At 42.7% G+C, this 13,203-nt stretch overlaps 1 protein-coding gene across 1 annotated transcript in view; it reads right to left on the reverse strand.

Annotated features, from left to right (window-relative positions):
- Positions 1 to 13,203, reverse strand: part of ME1 (malic enzyme 1) — a 341,544-nt gene that overhangs the window by 199,086 nt on the left and 129,255 nt on the right. The window contains exon 6 of the mRNA XM_075864168.1: positions 7,293 to 7,396. Within this exon, the coding sequence (XP_075720283.1) occupies positions 7,293 to 7,396 (104 nt within the window). The remainder of the gene's footprint in view (positions 1 to 7,292; positions 7,397 to 13,203) is intronic.

Consider the following 13,203-nt stretch of genomic DNA (forward strand, 5'->3'; position numbering starts at 1 on the left):
CTATTTAGGGAAGAAGCAGGCAGCTGGTATTCTATCTGTAATGGAGTGGCCAGCGCAGTCACCAGATCTCAACCCCATAGAGCTGTTGTGGGAGCAGCTTGACCGTATGTTACGCAAGAAGTGCCCATCAAGCCAATCCAACTTGTGGGAGGGGCTTCTGGAAACATGGGGTGAAATTTCTCCCGATTACCTATGCAAATTAACAGCTAGAATGCCAAAGGTCTGCAATGCTGTAATTGCTGCAAATGGAGCATTCTTTGACGAAAGCAAAGTTTGAAGGAGAAAATTATTATTTGAAATAAAAATCATTATTTCTAACCTTGTCAATGTCTTGACTATATTTTCTAGTCATTTTGCAACTCATTTGATAAATATAAGTGTGAGTTTTCATGGAAAACACAAAATTGTCTGGGTGACCCCAAACTTTTGAACGGTAGTGTATATCTTGTTCTATCCCCCTATACTAACTCTTAGTCTGTGTGCACACCTCATAGTCAAAGCACACTTTTTTAATAAAAAGTTGCAGCAAAACCTTTCCATTTTGCTGAAATTCTGCAAATATCGGAACAGAAATGGACCACAACGTGTGAACACGGCCTATTCCAATAAATATTTGCAAATCAAACTAGTTGGAAATTATAGTTTATGGTGACCGCCAGTGGGTTAAAATGTTTTCTGACGGACAGAAATCTTTTCCATCCATCGGAAAGGTACTAGGTAATAGGTATCACTAAAGAAGCGGTTAGCAGATTTGATGCTAAATATCGTGATAGGACAGAGTAAAATGTCTAAACTTTACTGATGTTTGTGTGTGTGCGAGTGTTTGGTACGACTTATTTAACCCACAAGCATCCAGGTTGTAGAGTCAATAAACTGCCTAATTAGGTTCAGATGGATAAATAGATGAGCTACTACTCCTCAATCCATTTCTGATTTTTAAAAAAAGAAGAACCCTAATATGTGACAATTATAAAGCAAGTATGCTCTCTAATTCATAAGATGGGTGATAGCATGAAAAAAAGTTCATATTACCCCTCCCCTTGGAGTTATTTACAGCCATACAGGGACAGAAGTAGGATCACATATTCTCCACCTCTCCCTGCACAGTCCCAGCATGTCCCACACTGTCCCCTTCAACTCCACCTCTACACGGGCTAAAGCGAGAGCTACAAATATATGCAGCTCCCACTTCAGCCTACTCTAATGCAGGCTAGATTTCAGCTATAACTGTGATCGAGGTATTATTTTAAAACCGAAATTCCAGCTGCAATATAGCCTGAGCACTCACTGCAATCTGATTTTACATAGGCTATATCGCAGCTAGTGGTCTATGATTTAGGTCTTGTTTTCTTTTTTGTTTTCTTTTAAGGGCTAGGACCTATAGCAGCAAGGACGTATTACATTTGTCCTTCGCTACTGAAGTGCCTCCCTGCCAGGACGTAGGAAATAGGTCCTTGGAAAATAAATGGTTAAAGGTTCCTTTGACATTAAGCTGATCACAAAGTGTCCCCGTGCTGAGGCCACCAATGAGCAGCTGTAATATGTGGGGAAACCTGGAAGTATTTAATTTCCCTGCATTGCAGAAATAAAGCAATACACATTGTCTATTAAAATCAATGGGTTATCTGTGTAATGCAGAACAGGACAGATCCTCCAGAGCGAGAGATGATCTAACCAAGAGATGAGGATCCTGCACAAGGCATCCCCCCTATTAAAAGTATTCCATAATAGGTTATATGAAAATGAGTTTTCAAAAGGAGATAAACCCTTTAAGGGCAGTGTTGAGTCCTAGCAATCACATGACAAATGTTACTCCAGAATGTCGTGTCTTTAACAAAATTATTAAAATAAAACCTGTACAGATACTGCAAATCTTCATCATTCTGTAAACCACATTTAATCTTTCTAGCAGATATGTAATACTAATTCTAAAGTTATTGCCTGAGAATAACTCATAGAGAAATGTGCTTGTGTAAAGGATCTGCCAGACACAACTTCTGTGTCGACGCCCATAGATAATCAGTCTGCACCTGCTTCTATGTCTGTGAGACTGACTCCATCTTCCACCACCCAGGATGGCAGGCTTAGGAGTGGGAGAGCCTATCACAGCCTGGCCAGACGGAGCTAGCTCCCGCCCTCTGTCTATTTATACCTGCCTTTCCTGTTCCTCCTTTGCTTGTGATTCTTCTCTGCTGGTTTCCTGGCCCTGCTGCAGCTTCTTGAACTACTTATCCTCTGCTTGTGATTAACCTTGGCTTTACTGACCACTCAGTTTTTGTACCTCGCTCATCTCCTGGTTTGACTCGGCTCGTTCCCGTGGGCAACTTCCCCATTTCCCTGGCTTATGTACCCTTGTCTGTTTGTCTGTCGTGCACCTATTGAGTGTAGGGACCGTCGCCCAATTGTACCCCATCGCCTAGGGCGGGTCGTTGCAAGTAAGCAGGGACTGAGTGGCGGGTAGATTAGGGCTCACCTGTCTGTCTCCCTACCCCGACATTACATAATCACAAGCCCATATACCTAGTCTACCCTGGTCCCTGACACTACTATGGACCCCCTTGAGACCCTGGCACAGCAAATGCAGGGCCTCTCCCTACAGGTCCAGGCCCTGGCTCAGAGGGACAACCAGCCTGATGCTACCCTGGTAGTGCCCCTCACCTCACCTCTTGAACCCCACCTCAAGTTGCCTGACCGGTTCTCAGGGGACCGGAAGACCTTTTTCTCCTTTCGGGAGAGTTGTAGGCTCTATTTTCGCTTAAAGCCCCACTCATCTGGTTCTGAGAGCCAGCGGGTGGGTATAATTATGTCCCGGCTCCAGGACGGTCCCCAAGAATGGGCCTTCTCCTTGGCTCCTGACGCCCCTGAACTTTCCTCTGTTGATCTTTTCTTTTCTGCTCTCGGACTCATTTATGACGAGACTGACAAGACTGCCTTTGCCGAGAGTCAGCTGGTGACCTTACGTCAGGTTGAGAGACCTGTTTAGGAGTATTGTTCTGACTTTAAGAAGTGGTGCGTAGCGTCTCGGTGGAATGACCCTGCCGTAAGGTGCCAGTTTAGATTGGGTCTGTTAGCTATCCCTCTTCTGACTCCCTAGATCAGGTTATGGCTTTAGCGGTACGACTTGACCGACGTCTCAGGGAACGACGACTTGAACGTGTTTGTGTTTTCTCCTCTGACTCCCCCATGATGCCTCCGAGGTTCCGTTGCTTTGTTCTTCCACGGAAGACTCAGAGGTACCTATGCAACTCGGGGCCTCCGTGTCCCCCCAACAACGTAGAGAGTTCCGCAGGAAGAATGGTCTCTGCTTCTACTGTGGGGATGACAAGCATCAAGTGAACAACTGTCCTAGGCGTAAGAATAAGCAGCCGGAAGAACTTCCGCGCCTAAGTGACCATCGGGGAGGTCACTTGGGCGCACAGGTATTTCCCATAAATATGAAACGTAATCAAATCTTGCTTCCCTTTCAGGTCTCTTTTGGTGGTAGGTCTGCTACCGGCAGTGCCTTCGTGGATTCAGGGTCTTCTGCTAATATTATGTCTGTGGAATTTGCTATGTCTCTAGCTATGCCATTGATTGATTTGCCTAAACCTGTCCCGGTAGTGGGTATCGACTCCACTCCTCTTGCTAATGGTTATTTTACACAGCATACCCCTGTTTTTGAACTCCTTGTTGGCTCCATGCATTTGGAGCAGTGCTCTGTACTGGTGATGCAGGGATTATCATCCGATTTGGTTTTAGGCCTTCCCTGGTTGCAGTTGCATAATTCCACGTTTGACTGGAATACTGGGGATCTTACCAAATGGGGTAATGAATGCATGACGTCATGTTTTTCTGTTAATTCTATTTCTCTCCCTGAGGAGGTGAACACTCTACCTGAGTTTGTTCAGGACTTCGCTGATGTTTTCTCTGAAGAGGCCTCCGAAGTGTTACCACCTCATAGAGAATACGATTGTGCAATTGATTTGGTACCAGGAGCTAAGCTCCCTAAGGGTAGGATATTTAATCTCTCTTGTCCCGAACGTGAAGCCATGAGAGAGTATATCCAGGAATGCCTGGCCAAGGGTTACATTCGCCCCTCTACTTCTCCGGTAGGTGCTGGCTTCTTCTTCGTATGGAAGAAGGATGGTGGTCTTAGGCCATGCATTGACTACCGAAACTTGAATAAGGTCACTGTAAGGAACCAGTATCCCCTTCCTTTGATTCCTGATGTCTTCAATCAGGTTCAGGGGGCCCAATGGTTCTCTAAGTTTGATCTACGGGGGGCGTATAACCTTATCCGCATCAAAGAGGGGGATGAGTGGAAGACTGCGTTTAACACGCCCGAAGGTCATTTCGAATACCTCGTCAGGCCCTTTGGGTTGTGTAATGCTTCTGCGGTCTTCCAGAATTTCATAAATGAGATTTTAAGAGACTACCTGGGGGTATTTCTTGTAGTGTACCTTGATGACATACTTGTGTTTTCCAAGGACTGGTCCTCCCACATTGAGCATGTCAGGAAGGTGCTCCAGGCCCTTCGGGAAAACAAACTGTTTGCTAAGACCGAAAAATGTGTGTTTGGGGTGCAGGAGATACAGTTTTTTGGTCAAATCCTCACTCCTCATGAATTCCGCATGGACCCCGCCAAGGTCCAGGCTGTGGCGGAATGGGTCCAACCTGACTCCCTGAAGGCGTTACAGTGCTTCCTGGGGTTCGCTAATTATTACAGGAGATTTATTGCTAACGTCTCGGTCATCGCTAAGCCTCTTACGGATCTCACTCGCAAAGGTGCTGATCTTCTCCATTGGCCTCCTGAGGCTGTCCAGGCTTTTGAGGTCCTTAAGAAGTGCTTTATCTCGGCCCCAGTGCTGGTTCAGCCCAAACAAATGGAGCCATTTATCGTGGAGGTTGACGCATCCGAGGTGGGAGTGGGGGCTGTCTTGTCCCAGGGTACCAGGTCCCTCACCCATCTCCGCCCCTGTGCCTACTTCTCCAGGAAGTTTTTGCCCACTGAGAGTAACTATGATATTGGCAACCGCGAACTCTTAGCCATTAAATGGGCATTTGAAGAGTGGCGCCACATCCTGGAGGGGGCTAGGCACCAGGTAACGGTCCTTACCGACCACAAGAATCTGGTTTTCCTAGAATCTGCCCGGAGGCTAAGCCCGAGACAAACTCGATGGGCGTTATTTTTTACCAGATTCAACTTTTTGGTCACCTATAGGGCTGGGTCTAAAAATATTAAGGCTGATGCACTGTCGCGTAGCTTCATGGCCAGCCGTCCTTCGGAGGAAGATCCTGCTTGTGTTTTGCCTCCAGGTATAATCATTTCCTCTATTGATTCTGATTTAGTCTCTGAAATTGCGGCTGATCAATGTTCAGCTCCCGGGAACCTTCCTGAGAACAAGCTGTTTGTTCCCCTGCAATTCCGGCTAAGGGTACTTAGGGAAAATCATGACTCTGCACTATCTGGCCATCCAGGCATCTTGGGTACCAAGCACCTCATTGCCAGAAACTATTGGTGGCCTGGGTTGCTCAAAGACGTTAAGGCCTACGTCGCCGCTTGTGAAGTTTGTGCTAGGTCCAAGACTCCCAGGTCCCGACCAGCAGGCTTACTATGTTCTTTGCCCGTTCCCCAGAGACCTTGGACCCATATCTCAATGGATTTCATCACCGATTTGCCTCCATCTCAAGGCAAGTCGGTGGTGTGGGTTGTAGTAGACCGCTTCAGTAAGATGTGTCACTTTGTGCCCCTCAAGAAACTACCCAATGCTAAGATGTTAGCTACCTTGTTTGTCAAACACATCCTGCGTCTCCATGGGGTCCCTGTCAATATTGTTTCTGACAGAGGGGTACAATTTGTTTCATTGTTTTGGAGAGCCTTCTGTAAAAAGTTGGAGATTGATCTGTCCTTCTCCTCTGCCTTCCATCCTGAAACTAATGGCCAAACTGAGAGGACTAATCAGTCTCTAGAACAATATTTAAGGTGTTTTATCTCTGACTGTCAATATGATTGGGTCTCATTCATTCCCCTCGCCGAATTTTCCCTTAATAACCGGGTCAGTAACTCGTCAGGGGTCTCCCCCTTTTTCTGTAATTTTGGGTTTAATCCACGGTTCTCCTCCGTTTCACCTGGCAGTTCCAACAATACCGAGGTAGAGGTCGTTCATCGGGAACTGTGCACAGTCTGGGCCCAGGTTCAGAAGAACCTAGAGGCGTCCCAGAGCATACAAAAGACTCAGGCAGATAGAAGACGTTCTGCTAACCCCTTGTTTGTGGTCGGGGATCTGGTGTGGCTATCGTAAAAAAATTTGCGCCTTAAAGTCCCGTCCAAGAAGTTTGCTCCCCGGTTTATAGGGCCATACAAGGTCATTGAAGTCCTTAACCCTGTCTCCTTCCGACTGGAGTTGCCCCCGTCTTTTCGAGTACACAACGTGTTTCATGCCTCCCTCCTTAAATGCTGCTCCCCGTCCTTGGCTCCCTCGAGGAAACCTCCGGTCGCTGTTCTCACCCCTGAGGGGGTAGAATTCGAGGTGGCCAAGATTGTGGACAGCAGGATGGTCCAAGGCTCCCTCCAGTACCTGGTCCATTGGAGGGGATACGGGCCTGAGGAGAGGACTTGGGTACCCGCCCAGGATGTTCACGCTGGGGTATTGCTCAGGAGGTTCCACCTTCGTTTCCCCAATAAACCAGGTCCACCTAGAAAGGGTCCGGTGGCCCCTCATAAAAGGGGGGGGTACTGTAAAGGATCTGCCAGACACAACTTCTGTGTCGACGCCCATAGGTAATCAGTCTGCACCTGCTTCTATGTCTGTGAGACTGACTCCATCTTCCACCACTCAGGATGGCAGGCTTAGGAGTGGGAGAGCCTATCACAGCCTGGCCAGACGGAGCTAGCTCCCGCCCTCTGTCTATTTATACCTGCCTTTCCTGTTCCTCCTTTGCTTGTGATTCTTTCTCTGCTGGTTTCCTGGCCCTGCTGCAGCTTCATGAACTACTTATCCTCTGCTTGTGATTGACCTTGGCTTTACTGACCACTCTTCTGCTCTGCGTTTTTGTACCTCGCTCATCTCCTGGTTTGACTCGGCTTGTTCACTTCGCTTGTTGCTCACGGTGTTCCCGTGGGCAACTTCCCCACTTCCCTGACTTATGCACCCTTGTCTGTTTGTCTGTCGTGCACCGATTGAGTGTAGGGACCGTCGCCCAATTGTACCCCGTCGCCTAGGGCGGGTCGTTGCAAGTAGGCAGGGACTGATTGGCGGGTAGATTAGGGCTCACCTGTCTGTCTCCCTACCCCGACATTACAGCTTGCTTACCTCTCAGTCACAGCTTTCATGAATTCATCCACAAGGTCATCATAAGCCTTGCCTCTCACTCGTTTGTGTCTCAGTCCAATATAAAGAGGGTCTTGTAGTAATTCCTGTAAAGCAAAAGGTTATTTAAAATATTAAAGACCAGCTCCACTCCAAACGAAACAAATAGTTGGTGGTATATAATAATAAACACAAATATTACTAACTTGAAAAAAGCCATTATATGATTTGTATTCTGCATTAGTCAGCAGTTTCCCCCATTGCAAGCTCTCTCTCATAAGCAGTTGGATCTGAGCTAGTGTGCGGAGCCTAACAGCTATCTTGTCTTCTATATACAGCACAAAGATCTCTATCATATATATATGTATATATATATATATATATATATACACACACATATATATATATATACACACACACACACATATATATATATATATATATATATATATACACACATATATAATTCTGCTCCCTGCTCTTGCTCCCCCCTCTTCATAGACTTGTATAGACAGCATGTCTGTATCTGACTCACTCTCTTTCTGCTCCCTCCTCCTGCTCCCCCCTCCCCGCTCAATAGACTTGTATATATATGGGCAGGCAGTGAAGAGACTCATCACCACCTTCTTGCTTTCCTCAATTCTGCTCTGTAACTAGGGTCGGATTTTGCTTGACAACAGGGGTGGACAGCAGATTACAGGAAGGGAGACAGCTATTGGCAGTAACTTCCCACAGAATTTGCGTGGATAAAACAACTAAATGTTAACAGAAAGTAGCAGACAAAGTTCTTCTATATCAGGTATACTACTAGATTAGCATAAGTTGTTTGAAAAGTTTGTGTCCATTCAAGTATGTCTATTGTGTTATATAAGTTTTTTTTTAAATAAAATAGGATTAAAATAACAGAACGTACAACAAAGTTTGACCTACCACAAATAACATTGCCGTTTTTTTGTTTTTTTTAATGTGAAATCGTGACATCTATTACATCGCAGGGTAAGAAAAAGTTACATACTATAATTTTCTTTCATTAGAAAACCAATAAATCTTTTTGGTCTATGCTTTTAATTGTATAGTCATCCCAGCCATAATGTCATGCTTGATAGGGATGCTCTCATAGACAGGATTGCCCAAAGCTTAATTGATGCCTTATTTATTGTAAAAAAAATTGTAGATTACATGCAATCAAGGGTAAATTGATCTGCAAAATGATGGACAATATGACATGTCCTGTGGCTAGGTTCCATGTGAATGTGGCTTATAAAGTCTACTGCCCTGTAATAGAAATGATGGTGTACTTCCCCCTTATGTTCTAATGTTAATGAAAGTGGCATATCTATTTCTATTAAAGGGACACTAAAGTCTTATTTTATCTACGCTTACTGTACTGTTGAATGAAATGCATTATTCTCTGTAAGAAGCCATTTCAGGCAGGGAGGAGGAATTAAAAATCCCTGTCCTTATTCATCACTAACATATCTCCAGTACTGCTAACCTCCATATAAATTAACATATATTTGTGTAACTTATGTTAGCAGTTTAATTTACAAACTGCTCTTTGATAAGACAACCACTGTAGGTTTAGTAGCCTTCTACATGGGCCAATCATCGGACTCGCACAAACATCACGTTCCCAAACATGGCCCTATACACGACAGCAATTAGGTGACAAATTGTATAATTTATGTGACCCAAAAATTGTAAACAGGGGATGTGCTGCCGACCAGATGCAACTGTATGAGGATGAACGATCGTATAGGTTAAATAGAGCAAATGAGCAATGATCGACATGCTGTTTTGTCAATTGGCGCTCATTTACTGGGCAGAAAATCTGCCCGTGTAAAATGGCCCTTAAGAAAAAAACAAACAAAGGGGTTGTCCCATCTCACCTGGTACAAAAAACAGCTTATAAATCTACAATATATTACAAATGTATAGGTCTAACCAAGATAAATGTTTCATTTCACCTTATTTTGCGGTACTTGTAGACCTCATGGCTCTACTACTCACAACACTACTTTGCCTAAATGCGCGCTCCCGATGTTGCCATCCAGTCTGGATAGCAGCATGAAGAGTAAAAACAATCTGCAGTCATGAGAAGGACTAGTCTGCTTTTGGGAAAGCACAGGGGCTCTGAGAATAAATACATAGGATGGCTCCCTTGTAACTGCACATGATCAGGAGCCATCCTATTTATCTCTATGGGACTGATCTTGGGTGGCTGGGCAGGGAGCTTCTACGCATGTGCGACCAATGCGCTCTCCCGAGAACCTACAGACTGAGCGAGATCACCACAAAAATGCACCGGCTGTAGCCATAACCAAACGGACAGCTCTATAAACTATTTATGGGCATCGGGAGCCTTTGATTTGTTAAGAGAGAAGAAGGAAAAACATTTTTTTCTCTTTTTTTTTGCAAAAATGCTTATTCTGCCAATGTCTATTGAAATGGTGATACCGCTTTAGGGTTATAAACTCAGATAATAAATAAGTTAGTAATTTTATATAGAGCTGCAATGTATATAATATCTCAGTACCAGATCAGCTGCATAGACATCTTTGGAATCATGAATGCGAAGAAATGGAACTGAAGACAAGTTGACAGACATTTAAGCTGATCCATTGATCAGTTACTGAATATTGCCAGAGGGAGCAAAACTCAAGTATTAAAAGCACTGATTTCATGTGTTTTCTCCTGCTTGCTACATTCAGACAAGAGAATTCCTGATGCTTGACAGGAAATTAAAAGGGCAGATTTTATACTTTCCATGCCTAATCAAATGTACAGTATGAAAATATAGGGGATGCCACAAAGCTGCAACAAAAATGACCATATATAATGTCCAATTGCTCGGAGCTGGATATAGATAGAAGATCAACATAAATACAATGCTCCATGGTTTTATGTAAATTTCTGCTAACAGAATAGAGTAACAGAATCAGTTTATATGTTAACTATCTTATAATATTCTAATCAAATATCGTAAAGCTAGGGAATAATTATGAAAAAAAATCTTAACAGCGGACAACACGGGTAAGGCCCAGGGCCTATGATGGCACATGTACAACGACTCTACAGTAATCCAATCATTATTTTCCCATAACAAATGAGGACAAAATACTTTATGTATACAATATATACAATTTAAATTACTGGTTAAAAGAGCAACACATGGTAGAAATGTAAATTCAAAAAAATCTAAATTCAAAAAAAGTCATGTCACAGATGATCTTATCCTTTTCTGCTGGTGCGCCTGTATTTATTCCGAAAACAGCTCAAGGCAGATAAGGAAGAGCTCTAGTGGTCAAGATATCTGCTCGGAATGGAAAGTACAAGCAACTAAAAAAAAAGAGTAACATTTTCCTGTCATAAGAAAATGAGTGTGTTCTACCTTTTTTAGACCTGTCCTGATTAAAATCTGTATTGATGTATATTTATTGAGAAGTACTCTAATAATCCGCTACCCTCCATAAAGGCTAAGTTCTGTATAAACTTAGTAGGATTCTTTCTGATTAAAGAGTCAGACTTATGCAGAAAAGCAAGAAAATGACTCAACCAGGTCAACCTAGTCCATTTCTGCAGGTAGTTGCAGATTTATCCTCATTCTTATGAAAATCCACATATAAGAAACTGTGATATCCTGGCACATTATGATAAAGTACAGAAACTATTTCTTTGATTTAGTCCCTTGTTATTCTGAGTCATGACTTTGGCTTTATTTTTTGCTTTCACATGATATTTTATTTATTATCAGAAGCATTCAAGACTGTAAAGCATCATGATAAAAATAGGTCAAAATGTGCGGTGAATGACCTCATATAACATTAGATAATCCATTTTTGTGTGTTCACAAAACATTACCCTTGAGGAAACTCTCCGATTTGTGGGATTTTTCTATATTGGCCACATGAATCACATAGAATTTTTCCTAATGTCTTGGCCACAGCTTATTTTATTGACTGCGAATAAGTGTGTTTCCTTATGTAAAATATATATTTTATACATAGGGAATTATCAAATATTTGTTATTCATATAAGGCAGAGAACTCTGATTATTACACAAATGATTTATTGTGTTTACATGGACAGCTTGACAATAGACATTACATTATTTATGGCAGATACCGTCCTATTTGGTCTAAGAATAACAGTGTGTCTCGCCAATTTTTTTAAATTGAATTAGTATTTGTTTATGATACATCCCCTTGTGGGCATTCAGTTAAATTGTATCAATAACTTTTTTAGTATCTTATTTTCAGTAACTTTCGCTTTGAAGCGAATGAGTCTAAAATGTTGACTGTTGTCTAAATAAGTCTAAAGGCTGGAGCTGCAGTGAGGGCTCTGACCAATCATATTCAGTGTAGCTCAGCAGGGTATGTGAGATCACATGATTGACCAATTGGAGACAAAGCAAGCACTACATCAGGCTCGGTACTCTAGATAGGGCATTATGGCATAGGCTCCCAATTGACTAAAGGAGCATTGGAGACAGAAGTTTTGCTCTGTCTCCATTTCTGCAGTTTCTACTTAGCATGTGGTAATGCATTTGAAATTAACTGGAGGAATAATAAGTAGAGTACTCTGTAAGTAACAGCCACGGACCTCCATAAAAGTATCAGTAATAGCACACCGTAACAATATTAGCAAAAGCCACTCCATACATGACAGCCACAACAGATTATAACAATGTAAGCCACAGACCCCATAAATGACAGCTGCAGACCCGTATAAGTGACAGCCAAAGTCCTCCATAACAATATCAAATACAGTCCCCCATAACAGCTCTAAAAACATCACAATTACTTTCTTCACTATCCAATGGTGATCCTCCCTTCCAGGAAGTGACATGGACATCCAATGAGCTTATACTTGATGTCACGTCTACTTCCAACACTAATCCCTATCAGCAATGAGGAAGGGTATACGGCCAATCCAGATCATTTCAGTTGGTCAAATGCGGTAGGAGGTAAAAGAGGCAATGACATCTGCGGATGACACGTTGGACAGTGCTGTATTATATCATATTTATTACAGTGTAAAATATATCTTTCAATTATTACATGTTCTGTACATTCTTCTTTATATTGTTTGAAATGTAATCCAAAAAATATTTGTTAAGAATTGTCACACTTCAGTATTGTTTGTTTTTAGTGTAAGCTTGTGGCTGGGAAAGTACTATTTCTCACCTGGCTGGATTAAATGGGTGAAATGAGGAATCCAGGAAAGTTGGGGTTCTCAGCAAAAATTAATTTGCAGAATTAGTTTGCTGAGGCTTTTGTTAAGTCTGTTTTCCAGGCCTGGATTTCTATGGATTGGTAGGCAGGATTGGTAGGGGACCTTGCCATTCTCTACCCACTCCTGTACATGGTTTTTCCCTAGCTCAAGTCAGTACAAGTAAAGCTACTGTGCTCGTTACTGAGTCATAAAAACTCTGCAGTTAGTAGAGAGGGTCAGAGCCTGGGAATCCACACAAGGATAGTGTAGAAAGCCTGATCCAAGGAACAGTCTAAATATTCTTTATAACAGGTGAGGAAACTTTCTTTTTCGTTAGTGCCCAGTTTGTTTTGTTTATATGCGGAAAGTCTTTTATTCTGGATAAGCACTTGTTTGTTTTGGACTGCAATAAAGCCAAGCGTGGACTGTATCTACATTTTCATTGTCAACCGCAACCTTCCCCCATACGTACAGATACCGATACTAGCTACAGCCATATTAATTTGTTTAGAAAAAATACTTATTTACACTATAATGCCAATACATACTTTACATTTTAGCACATTCTTTCAATTTGGTGTATTACTAAAAATGAATGAGGAGCAGCAGTTAAACTAAACTTCCAGGGCGACAGCAGCTATGGTATTTTTACCTAATTAAAACCATTTGCAAGCATGTAATGACTAGGAGGCTATGACTG

This window comes from Rhinoderma darwinii, chromosome 4 (genome assembly GCF_050947455.1).
Source record: "Rhinoderma darwinii isolate aRhiDar2 chromosome 4, aRhiDar2.hap1, whole genome shotgun sequence".
Classification (NCBI taxonomy): Eukaryota; Metazoa; Chordata; class Amphibia; order Anura; family Rhinodermatidae; genus Rhinoderma; species Rhinoderma darwinii.